General features: G+C 38.9%; 1 protein-coding gene across 4 annotated transcripts in view; it reads left to right on the top strand.

The window, feature by feature from the left end:
- PDLIM5 (PDZ and LIM domain 5) overlaps positions 1 to 19,721 on the top strand; it is a 128,064-nt gene extending 108,343 nt beyond the window's left edge. For all 4 annotated transcript variants that reach the window (XM_050338653.1, XM_050338650.1, XM_050338649.1 and 1 more), the window contains 5 exons: positions 3,361 to 3,535; positions 9,451 to 9,631; positions 10,671 to 10,791; positions 15,493 to 15,608; positions 16,248 to 19,721. In XM_050338653.1, the coding sequence (XP_050194610.1) occupies positions 3,361 to 3,535; positions 9,451 to 9,631; positions 10,671 to 10,791; positions 15,493 to 15,608; positions 16,248 to 16,337 (683 nt within the window). In that variant the 3' untranslated portion in view covers positions 16,338 to 19,721. The remainder of the gene's footprint in view (positions 1 to 3,360; positions 3,536 to 9,450; positions 9,632 to 10,670; positions 10,792 to 15,492; positions 15,609 to 16,247) is intronic.
- Positions 19,722 to 20,810: the final 1,089 nt, after the last annotated feature.

Below are 20,810 nucleotides of genomic sequence, written 5' to 3'. Positions count from 1 at the left end.
GAACAACTGTGGAAGGTTTACAAAGAATCCAATATAATAAATGTAGTGAAATAGATATGAAGGTACTTTGCTGGTGTATATTCTCCCATGAGAGTATGGATCTGAAGACAATGGAATCAGACTCTTTAGGAACTAAAATCTGAATGGAAAGAAACTTGAGTCCACTTCAGAACAGGAATAGAGGGGAATAAGATTGTGCAAGACCAATGAGACCTTAGTGTGATTACCAGCAAAGAGAAAGAGAATCCTTGAGAGAGTGCTATGGGCACAAATTATGAGCATGGGCAGGAGAGCTTCCTTGCTTTATGCTGGCCCCAAGAGATGGAAGAAGAGAGCATTTAATAAAATGCCTTAAGGACTCGCTTTCCAAGGATTTTTGAGCAGAAGGGAACTTCTTTTGTCTTAGTTCCCAGATGCTGATAGCATCTGCAATGATCAATTAGATATTGTTCCCATCATAGTAGACCAGAAAGTGACAGAAATTCACAAATGACAGTAGAAAGCCTTTTAGAATGTAGTTTTGCTCCAGTGCCCAGAAATACTCTGGCAAATACAGAATTATCTGAAGGTTTAGGGCTTATTTGTTATTCCTCCTACTCTGTTGGCATTGTGATCTCATGGGAGTCCTATATCTGTTGAAGTTCTGGGCACTGAGCTTGAGAGCACTGTTTTCAGTGGAAGTGGAATTGGTCCATTTGCCTCTGCTGATGCCCAACTTGGTTTTGCTTAGGTCACAGCTTTTGCTTAACATGATACTAATTTGTGTGGTTTATATTATGTGTGGTTTGTATTATGATTATTCATATTATAATTTACTTAAAAGAATTTTTGTTTTAACATTATTTACCACCTCCTTCTCTCCTTTTTTAGTGTTTTAAATAACTCAGAAATGACTGATCTAACATCTTTGTAGAGAAGGTTTACATAGACAAATTCTTCTTCTGGCCAGTAGTAACTTTGAAGTTAGGTAGTGTCCAGAAAAGCATCATTCATAAAAACAGCATTAATGAAAGCTGTAATGAGACCAAAGAAAAGGAAACAATTGTGATGTTTGTACTTTTTTTTTCCACTTTAAGCAAGCAGATGGACTTTTTTTAACAACTCAGTGTAAACAAGCTAGCTGATGTGTCTGAATGGGCTTTGGGATTCAGTAGATAAACAGAAATTTGCAATGCTGCAATTTGATTTATGGCAAAAGCAGTCTTCAAATAGATTTGGTTTTAGTGTGTATTGCTGTCTTCTCTTGAAATGGGATCTGAAAATTGGAAAGCCATGTGTGATGACAGAGGAGGAAAGTGCTATTAATCAACACCACTTTTGTTCGTGTCTTCAAAGCTGTTCTGCCACCTTTTTCATTTTTATCTGTTCCTAGGTTTTCAGCTTAGCAGACATTTATCATGTAAAGTGAACTACAGTAGCAGAGTGCCTTGTTCAAGATCAAGTGCTTCTATTCCTGAATTCTTTCTGCTCAGGAATGTTGAATGTTTCAAGAATAAGTGTTATTTTTTTCAAGACATTGCAAATTAATTAGTTATACATTAAATATAATGAATAGTCTTGTACTAAAACAAAAACAAACCAAAAAGCAACCCTGATGAACTGTTATACTTGTTGCTGCTTCAGATTCTGAAAAGGATCCAAAAATATGTCAGTGTTGAAATGACCTGGTATGAGAAAATTTAATGAACATTTAAACAAAAAAAAGTATATGAGTATATTGCTTCTTTATATATAGAAAGAGTAAGCAAAAGTAGGTAGTGAGCCCATATCAGTGGGTTAATATCAAGAGTAATTATAGTACAAAATGTTGGTTTCAAAAAGGAGTTCTCTTCCAACGGGGTTGCCTTAACCTGTGCATGAGTAGAGGAGGGGGTTGTTCACTAAATTTCATGGTATTATTTTGATTAAACTGTGTAGTGCTTGGCTATCTTACTTCTGTAAATAACACAGTATTGGCATTTCTGCTAGATTTTCTGTGGATTCACTTCTTCTCTGTGAATTAGTATGCCACTTCTGTTTGAGCAGGGAATGCATTGTTTTGCCTGAAAGGTATTTGCAACTTTTCTGTAGGACAGAGGCTGATAAGCATTACATTAATGGAGATAATGAGAAAGAATTTTTCATCTTTTCCCTGGAAGGTGATAGGAAGAATGAGAGAGAATGAATAGCACATAGATTACCAGCTCCACAAACTAGTTTTTTTGCAAAGCTACATACCAGTACCTTGACCCTGGTGTTGGGGAGCTGCATCATTGCAGCAGAAGCATCATCCTGCGCTGTCTGATGTCTCAGTCACTGCTTCATTGTTTGTGTCTGAGTTTCCATTCAAATCTTAATTTCACTTTTTGATTTACAAGGTTTAGCCAGGCTGCACTAAAGCCAAGACACCGAGTAAACACTCATGGTTTCTTTTGCCTGTGGTTGCAAACAAAAGGCTATGGAAATCTGGGGTTTTTTATAACATACTTGAAAAAGAAAAAGGTATCTCCACTTGACAGGAATAACTGCTCCCATAAACCCATGTTGCTGTAGTTCCTACGTTACCAAGGTACTTATATCAGTAGAAGAGAAAGAAAAGCAGAATACTGTTTGTTTCTTCATTACCCTGGGCAACAGAATCATCTGTGCCTTTCATTTTTGTAAATGCATTTTTCGAACTCCACAAAAACTTATGTCTATTCTACGACTCTAAAAACCTGAGTAGACATGGAAGTGTGTCTTGTATACATTTCGGAAAATGTCAGGGTTTTATTTGTGTCATAACTTTTATAAGGAGGATGTGAACATGACCTTTGGAGTGCTTTAGATTGGCAGAATCCAGTAATCTAAAGTAGTGTTTAATTTTAATTTAGAAATATATTTTCCTTATGCAGTACTCTATTTTAAGTTCCTGTACATGTTGTATTGAATGTGTACTCTTGTTTAACCTGTTAGTAATGAGGTATGATCTATTGCACTCACTGAGAAATGTTTTGAGTAGGTATGTCATACTCTCCTTCCTCTGTTCATACACTGATATTCTTGGCTTCAACTTTTCTATCTAAAGCAAAATAATGCCTTCACAGGTTGTATATTCTTTTGCCTAACTTCTTCAGCATGTTGAGATTTGTCCACTACTTCTACAAGTTAGCCAAAAGCATTCTGTGTTATTTCACAGACATTTCATAAAATAGGTAGGACTGATTTGGTAACTTAATGGCAGAGGAGGGGGAAATAAGTGCTTTTTAATTTGTTCATTTGAGTAGGCAGGTATACACTGGACAAAGATGTTAGGCAAATGTTATTTGTTGCTTGTATTTCAAATTAATTTACTTGGTACTAAATGATGGTCTTCTAAATGCTTTGGCACTTTCTCCGCAGCTCCTGCCAGTGGATGGACATCAAACAGTATTAAATCACCTGGAACAACTGCCCCGAGTGAAAAGCCTGACACAGCGCCCCAGCTAAATGAACAAGACACGTTGGTTCAGAGAGCAGAGCATATTCCAGCGGGAAAGCGTACTCCCATGTGTGCACACTGTAACCAAGTCATTAGGTTTGTACCTGTTTGCTGGCTGCACTCTTCACTGGGTACAAAACTGGCTGTATGGCCAGGCCTAGAGAGGGGTGATGAATAGAACCAAACAATCGGTGTCTGGTCACTAGTGGTGTTTCCCAGGGCTCAGTATTGGGTCCAGTCCTGTTTAATATCTTTATCAGTGATCTGGACTGGGATTGAGATGACCTGTGAGTTTGCAGGTGACACTAAGTTGCGCGGGAGTGTTGATCTGTATTCGAAATTGCTGAGGCCGCACCTCAAATCCTGTTGTTCAGTTTTGGGACCCACACTACAACAAAGACATTGAGGTGCTGGAACATGTCCAGAGAAAGGTAATGCAGCTTGTGAAGGGTCTGAAACACAACTCTGATCAGGAGGAGCTGGGGTCATTCAGCCTGGAGAAAAGGAGGCTCAGGGGAGACCTGAAGGGAAGTTGTAGTGAGGTGGGGGTCGGTCTCTTCTCCCAGGTAACAAGTGATATAACATGGCCTCAAGATGTGACAGGGGAGGCTTAGGTTGGGTATTAGGAAAACTTTCTTCACCAAAAGGGTTGTCTAGCACTGGAACAGGCTGCCCAGGGAAGTGTTGGAGTCATCATCCCTGGAGGTATTTAAAAGACATGTAGATGTGGCACTTACAGACATGGCTTAGTGGTGGGTTAATGATTGGACTTGATGATCTTAAAGGTCTTTTCTCATCTGAAGTGATTCTGTGATTCTGTTCATCCTGAAGGCTCTCTCACAGCAGGGCTTTCTCTTGTTTTTGTGGGTTTTGAGTCTTTAATCACAAGTACTTTAATGCTTCGATTCAATAGCGCAGAACACTTTTTTTCTTGCATGGTTTCTCTAACAAAAATGAGAGTACTTCGGAGGAAAAATATTGTGAACTGCTAACAGTCACAGTCTTACAGCCCATTTTACAGAGAATCAGGAAGATGGGTGTTATAAAGTAAAACCAAACAGAAGTAAGTAACTTAGTTTTCATTTACACACCCTCCTCTGTAGAATTGGGAATATTACCTGATTGGAAACCAGAGAGTATAGTCTTATAAAGACTATTCACAAATGTTGATTTAGAAATCATGAATTCTAGCTGAGAAGAAGAAGAATAACAGACTCCATCCATACGTGAAAAGCGTGGAATGATGTTTTAACAATTACTAGGACTGGATTAATAATGATTTCCTGCACTGTTAGATTTCAAGCTCTTTGATGGGCTCTCTGCCTTTGGATATTATGGTAGCTACTGTCCTTGACTTGTATGACAGGGGTAGAAAATATTAAGCAACATAAACACAAGTTTGCAAAATTACATTAAGTTAAATAAATTTTGCTGAGCCCATAAGATATTTTATTGTTAGTCAGAATTTCGTATGGAAGAAAAATTGAATCTGGGTTGCATTGTTCAGTCAGTGATTTCTGACAATTAGTCATGATTGTGTCATCCAGGGAACTGTAATTGTTCTTATTGCCAATGTGCAAAACATCCTCATTTTCATCTACTTCACTTTTTATTTCTTCCGAAAAATAGAGATCTCCTAGGATTATTGGAAGAAATATACTCTTTAAAAGTATTTTCTTCTTTCTTATTCAGTCATTTTATTGTTGAACTGCAAGGGGAAAGTAATGCATTAGAGTATTTTGTTGTATATTTATCTATGCCCAATGTTTTCAGTGGACAAAATAGGAGATCCTGCACCATGGGCTTTTGTACTCCCTTGAGCCCTGGCGTGGATTCTACATCAGAAGCAGCAGCTAACACAAATCATTTGATCTCCAGAGTTCAACTGAGTCCAGCTTGTTTGCTTCCGTTAGATTTCTGTTTGATAGCTCACTACCAGTTTACTTAATACTGGGTTAATTTTAGAACCCTCTTTACTAATGAACCTGTGATGTTTCAGAGAAGTTATTCCTACTTCCAGTGTAATTATTGAAGAAATAAAAATATGTTATCCGAATCCCCATGAAGCAATAGAAGAAACTTATACAAATTCCCAATACAAATGCACCTGTGCATCTTAATCCAGTTTTCCTGCTTTCTTGCAAAATGAAAAATTACTATCAAAAAGGTATACACACTTTTGGAATGAGATTCAATCTGATTCCTTGAACAGTTTGCCCTGTATAATAATTCTGTCTTTAGTATGCTGACCTTTTTGTTTCCTGGGCTTTGGATTTGTGTCTAGTAAATAATATGCAAGCAACCGTTCACTCTCCTTTTTGTTACAGTTTTTTTAGTTTAAAACCAAACATAGAAAATTGACTGTGTGCTGCATCTTTCATACAATTCCATTGCCTTTTACATTCCTTCATGAATGTCCATTCCCTTTTACAGCACCAGTGGTTTAGCAGGGTTTGCTTATGCTCTGTGCTTTGGGGTCTCACAGCACAACCTACAGATCACTCCTGAGCAGTCGACCTCTCCTCTTGGCCTTTAAATCACTCACTTTCCTGCTTCCATCACCATTAAAAAAGAGATGAGCTGCTGCCCTATAAGTAGGGGAGTGTATTGTTCCATGGAGCAACAGTTACTCCTTAGTGGATACATGAGGAGAAACTGCAGAGCCATACTTGACAGTACTTAAGCCATTGTCACCTATTGTAAGTGACACCTTTTTCACGAATAGCAACTGATACCCATGTCTAACTTCTTTGTAATTTGCTGGCGGTGTTTACATTCTTCATATGTTAAATGCCTACTTGATTATTAAAAGCAAACGTTCTCCCATTTGAGGATGAGTTGATGTGCATTAATCAATGCCAAATATGCCTCATGTTCGCAGCATACAGTGAATCTGGAAGATTGCAATGGCATTTTAATTTAAGTTTTAGCATAATTACACTTCATGCCCTCAGTGGTAGTATTACCTATGAAAAGGTAGGAGGAGGATCAAGTGACATTACATTGTACATCTGTTTTGAGACCAAAATGCATTCTAGAGTTGGTTACTTAACACTCGGGCATAGAATAACCATGGCTGGTTGAGCCAAAACCTTTCATAGAGACACCTTATAACTTTTTAATATATCTTTAATTATTCATTTCGTGATTGTCTGAAGGTTTCCTTTTTTTCCAAAGGTACATTAAGTAAGCTTTTCTTTCCATGTATAGTCAAAACTGGAGGCAAAATAAATTTCTCCTGATCTACTTGCTGTGAAGATCTGGCAGACTTCTGGCATTTCCTGATAAAGACTTCTGGTTCCCAGGCAGTCTTACCAAGTTCTGCACTGTAGAGTTGGCTTTTTCTTTGAAGTCCAAATGTGTTTTCACTGGATCTCCGTTGAGAACATACTCTTTGGCATGTCTGCTTGTGAATGATGATTTGGCTTTCTACCTTTTCATAAAGCTTAATTGTTTTAAAAGGCAAAAGCAAAAAAGCACAAATGGTGCTCCCCTTCAGCATCTCCTGTACACAAATTGTATACTATGACATTTTCAGGTGAGGAGAAAAAGACAGTTCCAAGACTATAGACTGCTGTATGGTTGAATGTAAAGTGATTGTCCTACCTGCCAGATGTGGAAATCCTTTTGATCTCTCTACTGCCAAATTTCAGTTCTGGCTTGCTATCGTAATACAAGCCACATGAGAAACTGGATTATTGGCATACTAATATAATACATCACGACCATACTGATGAACTTATATTTAGCTACAAGTGTAAAGACATTGAAATTGTACTTATATTCTCTGTATGTTACTTCTCCTTCCAATTTTCCCCAATATCATTGCTACATGCAGAGCCCAGATGTTTGAGGTGACTACTAAATTTCTGTACATGGTGATCCTTTGGGGCATAAGATTCTGTAAATACTGTCATAAATAGATCAGAATCCCTTTTAAAAAATAATAAATAAATGACTAGCTTTTTTTCACCTGTGAGTTCATTTCACGTAGTATGGCCAGAAGTTTGTTCAGAAATGCTTAGCATGTCAAAGTAGCCTGGGATAGAAGCGTGTTCATAGCCAACTGTTACCAGTTGGGTCATCTCATATCCCATGTGGATGGTAGGAGCATGGTTTTTTAGTACTCTTTTAAAAATATGTTCTGGTTGACAGAGGCATGTGGGATTTTTATTGGGTTTGTTTTTAAATGGGGAAGGAATGTTGAAGCCATCTGCAACCATCTTCCTAACATTTCACGCCCCTATCTATTTCCTGTCAGATTGCATGAGTGTGGGCATGCATCCCCTTTACTCAAATTGGGACTTTAAACTGTTTTTTAAATTAATGCAGCAAATAAATACCTTTCATTACTGGAAACTATCATTTTGATGGCAAAACTATGCTGAGACTGGGAACTCCTCCAAGTTCTGAATATTGTGTTTTAGTGTGTTTTACGTGGCAGGTGTTGGTTTAGTTTGGTTTTTTTTTTCCTTTCTTTCACGTGCTCTAGGGCAGCTTTTAGGTTGCAGGTATCATTAAGCTGCAGTATCAGCTTGACATGTTTAAACTACGGCCTGATCGAAAGTAAAATTGTATTTAGGAAGTGTTCTTCTGGACATGTGTGCACAGGGAGCCAGTCCGCTAATGGAACACCTCATAGACATTGTGCAGGGCACAGCCACAGCTGTCTGGAGACTTTGGGAAAGGAACTCTGTAGGTGCACTCTCAGGCTGTTCCCCATCCATCTGGGTTCCTGCGCACTGTCCTGAATGGCTAACCTCAACATGTCAGAGCTGTAAACTCTGGAGAGCTAAATGCAGCAGATGTAAAAATTCCTTCCCCTCCTGTTGCTAGCACACTTGCTTTCCATTGCAGAGCTAACTGAGCCTATCATTTCTGTGCAGATGGCCAGAAACTCAATACTGCCTAGAGCCGGGAGAGCCTCTTTGGTGTCAGCCCCGTGTTAATGAATCTGTTAAATTAGCCTGTGCTGACACGGCGCACTGAGAGCACTTTGTTGTACATAAGGGCTTGTATTGTTTGATCAGTACATAACTGAAAGGGCATTGATGTAAAAAGGTGCTTGTAGAGCAGTGGGAGGGTATCGGGTTAGGTCAGTGTTTGCACTGCTCAGGCATCCGCTGGGAGCAGGGGGCTGGAGAGCTGCGCTCAGCCCCAGCTCCCTCCTTAAAGGGCTACAGGCTACTCTCCAGGAGCTGTTTTTCACTGCGTTCTCTCCCATAATCAGAGGTGAATAGAAGAATTAGTCTCAGATTACATATATGTTCATCATCTTACAAGGTCTTTGAGTTATCCTAAATCTGTTTGAGTGCCTTGTTTTTGACTTCTCCTCCTGTTAAAAATACATAACATTGCCAGAGAAATTGTAGAAGAGAAATGAAAGTAATTACCCTCTACCCTTAATGAAGGTGCCCTCTGTTCTCACCCTGCTTATATTCCCATCTTGGAGTCAACATAAGCAAACTTCAATGTGTTTTCTTGGGGTTTTGTTTGTTGGTGGTTTTTTCTTGTTTGGGTTTTTTTTTTCTTTCTTTCTTTATAGCTGTTGCTTTGCTCATATGAAAAAAATACACAAAGTGTTCTCGTAGCTTACTTGATTTCCAAAAAAATGTTTAGCAACAGGTGGTGATATTAGTACCTTACACTTCTTTTTTTGCAGTGAGGTATTAGATCAGAAAAAAAAGTGATGCAATTCTTGAAAGAATGACATCTTTGTTGGTCTTGCAAAACCCAGGACATCTGGCGAGGGAGATAAACTTGAACCACAAACTTCACTTGAAACCTGAATTCTGGAAGGTTGAGTGTTGGTGGGACCTTGAAGATACCTCACTAAAGTAAATATGTTCATTAAAGAAATTAGCATGCTGAATATATTTTCAGATGAATATAGAGACAATGGTATATACTTGTAGTAACAGCACAGAGGTATTGGGGGTTAAACCTATTAGCAGCTTTTGCCAAAACCAACCTAGGAGTATTTGCTGACAATATCTCTTCTTTCTGATCAGAGGACCCTTTTTGGTGGCTTTGGGAAAGTCATGGCATCCAGAGGAGTTTAATTGTGCCCACTGCAAAACCTCCATGGCTTACATTGGATTTGTGGAAGAGAAAGGGATGCTGTACTGTGAGGTCTGCTATGAGAAGTTCTTTGCCCCTGAGTGTTCAAAGTGCCAGAGGAAGATCCTTGGGGTAAGTGACCAGCAAGTGGTCTGTTTTTTGGTGAGAACAATAACCACAGTGTTCAGTGAGTCTCTACAATGAAATTCTTTTTTATCTGTCCCAGTCTGCATTCTTTCAGACATACTCTTGACGTATCTTTTTAGCTCCTATCATATACAAATTGTGGTTTTGGCTCTTTTAATGTTCAACCTTTTCAACCTCTTTGAGAAAAGGTACTGTAGTCTCCTTGGCTCTTCCAAGGTCAGCTCCTGTTTTCATGAAGCTACTCTGTAGCTGTTTACCAAATTTTATGATTACCAAATTTTCTGGTTACCAAGTTTTCTTGAGCAAAATGCTTTTAATTGGCAGCTTTTTACAGAATGGGGGCAGGGGGGAATAAAAAGAAATAATCCTCTTAGCTGAGCTGAGCACTGAAGAACACACTGGTTGGCTAGATGTGAAATACTGAAATATTCCCAGTGGTAATGTAGATAGAAAGACGTGTTATCCTACTCGGCACTGATATTGCTAATTTGAGCCTGCCAGCTGATCAGCCGCTGTTTTACTGCAGACAGCAACGTGTCTGGATTCTTGTGTAACTGGGGTCATGCAGGGCTCTGGCAGCACAATTCTCAAGTCATATTTGGCACTGTAGCATCTTCCAAAACAACACAGAGCAGTCATAATTTTCTATGTGATGCCTTTTGATTAACTTCACAGACTTCAGGAGAAGGCAGAGATGCTGCTTTTCTTGTTTCAGGGGACTGTTGTAGGTGAGTTCCTAATTAAAATTAAATAGGTGAACAAATGAGTTGTTAAATCTGTCCAACTCTACACTGAACCTTCCAAAAACCCTGAAAGATTGCTCATGAAAAATAAGTAGATGCACCATAAATAAAACACCTCATTAAGTTTAACATCGCAGAACTTTTGTGCACAACCCATTTTCAAAGTAGTAGTAGGAAACACAAAGTATTCTTGAAATGAATCAAGTGTGGAGGCATGGTTACCACAATCTAGTCATCACATCAAAATAATGTGTTCATAACACTTTTTCTAATCCCCACAGGAAGTAATAAATGCTTTGAAACAAACTTGGCACGTTTCCTGCTTCGTGTGTGTGGCCTGTCATAACCCCATCCGCAATAATGTCTTCCACTTAGAAGACGGTGATCCCTACTGTGAGACGGGTAAGAAGCAACATAACCAAAGTTTACTGCAGCTGTGGAGGGAAGCAGAGATCAATAAGGCTGGGAAAAAAAAAAAGTTCCTTTTCTCAAGCTTCACATCAGAAGTGCCCCAGCAGATTCATGTAACTTTGATACATCAATTCGAAGTAGCAACAGCTGCTGTAGACAACACTTTGGCTTTGCAGCAGGAGAAGCTGGTGAGAATTTCTTCATCAGCTTAGGCAGCAGTAGGCTTCATGTCACTGATTTTACCTTTTTTTTGTTAAGCCCTCAGCTGTAGGTATCAGTGATACATCAAAGCGTTAATTTTAGGGTGACTTTCTGGTTTAAAATAATCTGAAGTTTATGTAAATCTGCTTATTTACTAAACACAAGAAATGCCAGTGCAGTAATGTGTTTTACTCTGAATAGCCTCATTCACAGCCTGAGGGACTTCCAAGAGAAAGCAGACTGTCCAGGTAGTTTTTTGCAGGATCAAGGATAACATCTGTTGAACATACACTTGGGATAAAAAAAAAACAGGCTGTCAGGAAAAATACAGTGAAACAATTATAGCACTCGAAAGCCTGATGAGCAATATTACATGAATGATGTGGCTTAGAAGTTCGGAGGGACTCTGGATTGGTTTTTAGCACTTACAGCTAATTATAACTTTTTTTATAGAATCATAGAGTGGTTTGGGTTGGAAAGAACCTTAAAGATCATCTAGTTCCAACATCCCCTGCCATGGGTAGGGACAACTTCCACTAGATCAGGTTGCTCAAAGCCCCATCAAACCTGGCCTTGAATACTTCCAGGGATGGGTCATCCACAGCTGCTCTGGGCAACCTGTTCCAGTGCCTCACCAGCCTCACAGTGAAGAATTTCTTCTTAATATCCAATCTAAACCTACTCTTTTTCAGTTTAAAACCATTCCCCCTTGTCCTGTTTCCACATGCCTTTGTGAAAAGTCCCTCTACAGCTTTCTTGTAGGCTCACTTCAGGTACTGTAAGGCTGCTGTGAGGTTTCTCTGGAGCCTTCTCTTTGCCAGGCTGAACAACCCAACTCTCTCAGCCTTTCTTCATAGGAGAGGTGCTGCAGCCCTCTGAGCATCTCTGTGACCTTCTCTGGACTTTCTCCAGCAGGTCCATGTCCATCCTATCTTGGAAGCCCTGTAGCTTGATGCAGGACTCCAGGTGAGATCTCACCAAAGCAGAGTAGATGGGGCAGAATCACCTCCCTTGCCTGCTGTCCACTACTCCTGTGATGTAGCCCAGGATACGTTTGGCTTTCTGGTCTGCAAGTGTGCATTACCGAGTCCTGTTGAGCTTCTTGTCAACCTATTATTATCAATATGAACAGTTTTATTTATGTTGGTTTCCTAGTTTGCTTAGAACTTTCCATGTACTCCTCTAGCCTAGGAAAGAAAGAAATAATTTGTAAAACAATTCCCTCAAAATGGAAAAGAGACAAAAATATATCAAAATTATCTGCTTTCACACTGCTTGCTGTTTACATCTGTGTTGGAACTGTCAGTTGGACTCTTTTTATCGTTTTCCTTTTACTCTTAGGAGCATTGCAGTTTAACTAGACGTAGACATGGATTGACCAGGAAATGATTTAGCATGAAATTCTAATGACCTCTTTGGAGCTAAGATTTCCTTCTGGGCTGATCCCACAGTTGTTTGCAGTGGGTGTCATGGAAAATGCTAGGTGCTGTAAGGATGAAGAAAGCAGGCAAAATTTATCCAAAATTTCTCTTGTCAGAGCTGCTTTAATGAGGTGTTGGCAGATACAAAAGGACACAGTAGGTTATTGCTAACTTGGTGACACAAGTAGGGTAACATGTTGCTCCTATTGAATTCGTGGAGCAGCAGAGGAAACGGGTATAAGAGCAGCATCCTCCAGTGTGACAGCATGGTGAAATTTCATCCTGAAGCAATCTGAAGCCCCTAATCCTGGAACCATTTGATGATTCAAAAATAGTACTGGAGGAATCAATAACTCCCCTTTGGGTGGAAAGCTTGTGACCGGGTTTGTTCTGTTAAGGTTCAGTTCTTGTTCCTGCCACCAAATAATCCGTGTGTCACGCAGTGCATTGATTTGTGCTACTGTTACAACTCCTGTGCACTAATGTGAGTATTTCAATACTGTGAGCAGGAAAAACTGTGATAAAATGTCAAGTATACTACACTTCTTGCAGAGTTTATTTCTAAGATAGAAAGTTGCTAGCACAAGTTAATGTAGACACATTCTGTGAGGTGTTATTGGCAGTGATACTTTGTAATGGCTCTGGCTCTCTAACTAGATGTTAATTTGAGATATATTAATTCTTCAAAGACTTTCAGTCCAGCTGGAGTTATGAGTCTAAGACTAATTTTAAAGAAATAAGGAGTAAATGTCATTGCCAACTTTCCTGCTTCCTCCTGTAAAGGAGGGTTCTAATTTTAAATCTGTATTTGAAATTACAACAGCATCAGTTATTAGAATTAAGGGTGTTTAATCTGAAAATGTTCTGGGTTTGGATGTCAGGGCTAAAAATAAATTAAAAGTCCAAATATCTACAACTTTGAACTTTAAAAAAAGTGCAGAGTTAGTAACCTAGTTTTGAAAATGCAGTATGCAGGAAGCACTGATATGTAACCGTATGAGAAGTCTGCCTTGGAAGGCTTCTGTGGTATCACAATTCAAGCATGCAAAAGCAAAAGAAAGCTGATGCCCTTCATTCTGCCTTATCTATTGCCCTTTCTTCAAAAGAAAAGCCAATAAACTTATCAACACAAACCACAGACCAACTTACAAAAGGCTTTAACTTCTGGCACCAGGAAAATATCGGTAAGATTCTGTATGAACACAAAGGCAAAGACCTGAAACAGTATGGTCATGAGATCATGTCCTTCAGGGGTTTTGCATAAATGTGCTAACATTTGATATTTTTATTGTCTTTCTTCTGCTTAAACACTTGCAAACTCATCCTGGTAGCATGGATTAATGAAAGTGATCAGTGAAGCTGTTTCTTGCTACTGGCAGCCAGAGGGTTTTGCTTTTCCAGAGCACTTGTGTTCCCCATCCTATTGATATGTCTCCTATGATGATGCATTTTAAGTGAAGTCATCACACAAAACATGACCTTACTAAATGAAAACAGGACTTTGCTCTTGGGCTTGACACATCTGATAATCCTCCACTGGCTCTGCTGCAGTAAGCACTAGAGCTTCAGCAGATCTGTATAACCTAGAGAGAAACAAAATCCACTTCTACCCCTCTTCCCACTCCTTATATATCTCCTTTGAAAACAAACCCTGGCATCTAATTTCTCTGTCAGAAGCAGAGTGTTACTATGGTAGTAACACTTACTTACTGATAGATGGAGTCCAAAGCATCATTATGTCTGTCACTCTGTAGTTCATCTCAGGAAGACATAACGTTGCATGATGTGTGCTGATCCCAAATTCTCTCATGTTATAGCATGAATGCTGTTGTCTTCTATGCAGGAATAAAACATTTCCTTCTTAGAATAGGGTGTTTGAGAGTTGAAATAAGTGAAAAAGACCAGACAACTTGAAGTGAAATTTAGGCCTGTGCAGGTGGGCAGCAAAGGAGTGACTTGCAGCCCTTGAGATGGGGCAAAAGCAGTGTCACACACCAAGACTGTGGGGATGGGGGTGAGTTGTCAGTGCCTCACACCCAATTTTATAGATGTATTTTGTTCTCTTAGTCTGCTCTGCTCTCTCTTGTTAAAGCTCTGCTGTCACTGGGGAATATGAATGGTTCAGTGCCATTTGTTTTAGTTCCTGCTCCCTGATACTCCTAGAGGACCTTTTCTCTGCCAGCTCCAGGGAGCCTCCAGTCAATCCAGTGCTTAAAAATAAATGGTGCAAATACCCTTCAGAGAGTCTGGTCACTAATAACCATCCTGACACCCTAGTGATACTTTTTGTTAAATGTAATAAATATGTTGCCTAAAGCATCTGGTTGATTTTTTTGCCTTTATGTGGGGGAGGGGAGGGAGTAGGAGTGTTTGCTTGTTTGGTTGGTTTGGGATATTTTGTTTTGATGTTTTGGTTGGTTGTTTGTTTTTGTCATTGGTTTTTTTGGTTCGGTTGGTTGGTTTGGGGCTTTTTGGTTTGGTTTGGGTTTCTTGTTTGGTTGGTTGGGTTTTTTGTTTGTTTTTTAAAGCCATGTAATAGACTCCAGTGACTAGAAAGGTATTCTGACTTGATCCAAATTTCTAGACTCTGTTTAGGGCAGAAGCCTAATGATTACATGATTTTGAGTAGTGCAGTCTAAGGCAAATATTGTGCCAGAAAATGTAGGCAGGAGTTCATTACTCACTGAGGAGGTCTGTCATGCGAACAGCTGGGATATGCTTTCGAAGCAGAGTTGGAGGAAATGTAAGGAGCACATAGAGTTTGTGCGGGTGCTCTGTAAGAGGTGCGTTTCCCCCTCCCTGAGCATGCTATTGATCTCAAGGAAATGAAACACCAGGAAGATGGAAGCATTGCTCACTTGAAAGGATAAGGAAGGGGATGAGAACTGAAGTAGTGAGGAGAAAGTGACATCCCAGTCTTTCGATCTAGGAGCTCTTCTTTCAGTATACTCAGCCCTATGAAACTCAGCAAGTCCAAACCCGCTGCCGTTGAAAGAAACGCTCAAACTTTTCTAAGGGTCAGCCTTGCTTTTCTGAATGTGCTTTAAAATCTGTTCATATCTTTCTGCAGATTATTATGCTCTCTTTGGTACCATGTGCCATGGCTGTGAATTCCCCATTGAAGCTGGAGACAGGTTTCTTGAGGCTCTGGGCCACACTTGGCATGACACTTGCTTTGTATGCTCCGTAAGTAAAGCTAGTCTACATTTTAAACAAACCCGTGGCAGCAGTGCTTGTGCTAACCTGACCAATATGGGAGTTAACAGCTCTATCCTCCTTCAATCCCCTGGGCCCAAACAAAAAGTTATTTGGAAGGTGTGTTGCTATTTAAGTCTTTGGCATAGGTCCAAGAGAAGTTGTCCTGGATTGCAGCCATGTGTCCTAGCATTTAACCCATGACGTTTACTTCTTTGGAGCAAATGTTGAAGGTCATACAGGAATGGACTGTGTTTCCAAAGTAGCTTGACATAAAGGCACTGTAGCCAAGGTATTGCCTGCTGATATTGTAAAACCAAAAAAAAACCCCACAAAAACACCAAAAAACAAACCAACAACCCTAATCTTAATGATTGGATTGGGTTTGTTGGGTTTTTTTTAATGCTGAATCTAACTCTGCTCCTAGTTGGAAAACTGTTGTCTTAAAGAAAGATTATGCTTACCAACCACTAGTATTGCATCAAAAAGAGTATCCCTGAGAAAAAGGTAATTCTTATTCTTTGAATATATCTGTGCATAGAACAATACCATGGTTAGGCATTCTGAATAATTGTGGTACAATTCATCCATCTGAATTGGGTGATCTTTTCTTTTTTTATCCCATTTCAGGTATGTAGTGACAGTTTGGAGGGCCAGACTTTCTTCTCCAAGAAGGACAAGCCACTGTGCAAGAAACATGCTCACTCTATCAACATCTGATGCTTGGAGCTTATCGTGTGTAACAAATGTACTGAGCAGAAAGGTTAACATGTCCATGTTCAATGATTGGTTAAAATTCTTTACATACAATTTTTCTAAAATGGAAGAGAGATGGGGAAAATTTCAGAGGGTATTGTAAACTAATTTTTCAGAGCATTTGTCATCAAGGTTTTACTTCATAAAATGAGAGGAATCAGGAATTGCACCCAAGCCAAACAACTAGAGTGCCTTTACCTCTACACTTGGCACATTACTGTATTAGTTTCATGATTTTATGACCACATTTATATCTGTTTCAGTATGAGAAGTGAAGTATCTATAAAAATAAATACTTGATATTAGAACTCTTGCTTTTGCTGCTCTTGAACAAATAAAATGAGATTGGCTTCAGCAATCCAGATCGCTTTATTGCGGTGATGTTTTCAAAGTGTGTCTAAAAGTATTGCAGCTAAACTCCATTAAAAGGAACTCAAAGCAAAAATAAGATTACATTAAATATATAATTCAAAAACTAATATTTTTATCTGATATTCATGTACATAAAGCCTCCTGCACAATTACATGTACCTGTGCCTTTGCAGTAAATTTCTGATGGGTTTGCAAGGGACAGAGATTTTTACAAAGCAGTTAAGTGGGCCAGTGGCTATACTGGTGAAAAAGAATAGTTTAGAAGATGCCACTTAGAAGAAAACATAAATGGGATACTCTTCCTTAACTCATGCACTATCAGAACACTGGCCAAAACATCCTGCTGCTGAAGGTGTGTCTGACAGGATGGAAATGTTAGATCAGATCTTAAGGGAACAGGGATTTACACTCTTCTGTTTGCACTTCAGGTTTTAGATAGCTTTAAGTGCCTTTCCCCTTTAAGGAAAGGGGAATTTGCACTGAATTTGCAGGTAACAGTGTTTTGTATCCAGAATGTAAGATTCTGGTACTGAATGAGGGCAAGTGCTGCAGTGCAAATGAGGACATTGTTTTTCTCTCAGTACATTCTTTACTATGTAGCTCATGAATATGTATATTGGTGGTGTGCCAGGTAGAGTACTGAAAATTTAACTTTCTTGCTCAGCTGTTATGTTATGATTTTTATTAGTTTTGGGGTTTTTTCTCTCTTTTCTTCCAGATGTAGGGAATATATTGTTGAATAATACTATATTAAGCAGCTCAGTATCTCTCAGATCTTGCAAGAGAGCAAGAGACAATGCTGTCATTATGCATTTACTGTGAGCCAGGAGACCAGCTAACTCTGTGGCTTGATAAGAATTTTGCATCCACACAGAGAGTCAGCACAAGACCTGTGCACCAGCTAAGTCCTACTTAGCTATAAATTAGGGCTTAAGTGGTATGGAGCAATTGCAGGCAGATAGGGAAAAGGTGGTGCCCCTCTGCACAGGGTGAATTTTGCTCCAGCAGAATTGCACAACAGAGAAGGGAGTCCTCTTGGGATCAGAGCAGATTCCTGAAGGAAACTGAATTTACATGCTATTTTATTCAGCTGAGATGTCAGAGCTGAATTGTTAGTCCTTAGTTCTCTTTCCAGTAGAAATTAAAAAAACACATTTACTGTTTTTGTTGCTGGGAGGAGGGGTGAAGGGGGGAGGGTGTCTTGATACAAGGGACAGTTTTATCCATAAAACCATGGGGAAAAATCATAAAAAGTCACTGTGGTTGACTAAAGCAATTGAAATGAGGAACATCAGCAAAAGAGGAGGAAAGAAAACCAAAATTGCTGTACTGAAATATGAAAAGATATTTGGCTTTCTTATTAATTCAGTGGGACAGGTTCACACTGTGGGGCTGTTTCACTTTATTTCCTAAAGTTGTTTTTCTTCAATACTACCATGTTTCTTTTTTTAAGTTCTGGTGGTACAGAAGAAATTTTGTAAATTTGGTAAATACTGGTAAATAAGAAGAAATTTAGTGGTACGGTATAAAGTTGTTTAAAATGTTTACACTCTTGTAGATGTACCCTTCTGTGAGTTTGGCTGAAAATCAGAAGGGTAGAAGCAGACTGGACAAAATACAGTAAAATATAAGCCAGGTTGCTTTTGAAATTAAGTGGAATGTGGAAAAATGAAACCTAGAGACTAGGTTCCAGTGGAGCTGTATTGCACATGTGTGAGGAAAGAGAGTGGAAATGCACAGGATGAGGTGTTCAGTAATTTCTGGAATCCAAAACTTGCTATTTTAATGTAGGATAGAAACTTTTAAGTTTGTCCATAAAATCCAATTAAATTTTGTTTAGTTTCATAATTTTAATTGGGATTGTATTTTTTAATCTATATGCTCTAGGGTTTGAAATTTTTCAGTTGTTAATGAATTTGAGGACAAAAGCCTGAAAGGCTCCAATTGAACCGCTTCATGTAGCTGCTTTGCTTTTTAATTTTTGCTTTTATCTATTTGTTTAAAATTTTAAAGGAAGCATAGAGTCACTGATACATAATGAATATTTAATGGCTTTACCAAATTATATAAATCAACTAAAAGGAACATAATTTTTATCATTATTTTAATAAGTGAGATTTTAGTAGAGCACTTTATAATAATGCCATATATCTCACTGAATATTTATTACCTTTTTTTTTTTTTTATTTAGAACTATGTCATCCTGATATCTTTGTATTTTGTTTTCTTTTTAAGCCTGCCTTTACCCCTAGAATCTTTTGGGGTTTGAGTGTGTATATGTGTACATGTTTATATATGCTTCTCTATACATGCACACATATGCACGTACATTGAGAGACATACGTATATATGTGTATTTGAATGCAGACTTGACATAGCAAAAATCAGCACAGTTTCGTCATCATTTGGGTATTTCATGAGACTCCCAACTGGTTTTCATACAACACAGCATAGCATTTATCTTTTGAGGAAATGTTAGAAAGTCAGGAGAGACTTGTTAGTAACATAACTACTGTAGCTTTTTGCATGCATTTTCAGTCAGCAATTGTTTTCCTTCCAAAACTGCCTGTAAGAGAATGGGGCTTAACTCTGTTTGAAGGTAGGAGGTCTTTATAAGTGAATAATTGATTCACGATGACAGTTTCAGTATATTGTAACTAAATAATTCAGGACTGTGTGTAAATATAAATGCTTAATATAACAATGCAATAAACATAAAAGCAAAAGAATTGTGGTTCAGTGTGTGTTGGTCTGTTCAGTCTTGTACCTATTTCTTCACAGAGCTACTTGTATCATCTAGCCACGTGAGCTGCTTTGCAAATATTGTTTTATGCTGATTTACTAGCTATTTAGTCCTGGTGATTTCTTTGCTTGAGTTTAATAATCTTTGGCATAAAATTTTGGCTGTTCACATTTGCAAATTTAATTATAATTGAAAAACGTAACAATATAACGAAACAAATAAACCCTACTCAAAACCTGAAATTCTCTATCTGTCCTCAGTTATTTTGTGATTGTTGGATGTTTTCTTTTTCTAAATTATAGTCAGTAAAAGAAAGCCATGATTGTATACAGGAATAGATATCATTTGAGCTGCTCATTCTTCAGGGTTGTTTTTTGTTTTGTTTTTTTTAGAATGGAGTTTTGTTTTACAGAAAAGGACCTGGGTCTCCTGCTGGACACCAAGTTGACCACCAGCCAGTGATATCCCCTTTGTGACAAGGAAGACCACTGGCCTCCTGGGCCCATTAGGCAGAGCCTTGCCAGCAGATTGGAGAGGGTGATCCTTCTCTGCTCAGCCTTGGTGAGGCATATCTGGAGACCTGAGTCCAGTGCTGGTCTCATCCATACAGGAGACATGGCTGTATGGAGACATACCTGAGTAAAAAGCTAGGAAGATGATTAAGGGCATGAAGCATTTTTCATACAAAGAGAGGCTAAGAGAGCTGGGACTGTTCAGCCTGGAGAAGAGAGTGCTCAGAGAGTATTCCATGTGTTCAAATATCTGGTCAGGGGAGTCAAGAAAACAGAGCCAGGCTTAGTTCAGTGGTAGGTAGTGATAGAACAACGGTGAGGATGGTTAAACGCTGCCACAGGTTGCCTAGAGAGATTGTGGAGTCTCTGTACTTGGAGATACTCAAAACCCAACTGGACAAGGCCCTTGGATTAGTTAAGGTCCTCCATCTCTATAGATCTCTTCCAACCTTCTTGAGTCTCTGATTCTCCAGCTTTTCTCAAGATGGATTGAAAGACATAAATACTCTATTGATTACTGTAGAATGTGTAACAATGTAAAACTCTACATTGGCCAGTTACTATTTATTTGATATCTTTATTTCATTCCACCACCCATCTAGAATCATTTGCAATGTTTTTTTAGAAGTGTTTAATATTTTTCCTAAGTTGACACTGTCCGAGGAAATGCTGCCTACTCTGGCAAGGATTATCTGATACTGTACTTAGCCTTGGCACCCAGCAGTCTCCACTTTCACCATGGGATACTTAGCTGTCTACTACAATATGGCCAATTACTTCATGATAATACTAGTCTGGTGAGAATCTGCT

This window comes from Myiozetetes cayanensis, unplaced genomic scaffold (genome assembly GCF_022539395.1).
Source record: "Myiozetetes cayanensis isolate MyiCay16 unplaced genomic scaffold, myiCay2020 scf7, whole genome shotgun sequence".
Classification (NCBI taxonomy): Eukaryota; Metazoa; Chordata; class Aves; order Passeriformes; family Tyrannidae; genus Myiozetetes; species Myiozetetes cayanensis.
This window is presented reverse-complemented; position numbering and strand designations above follow the sequence as displayed.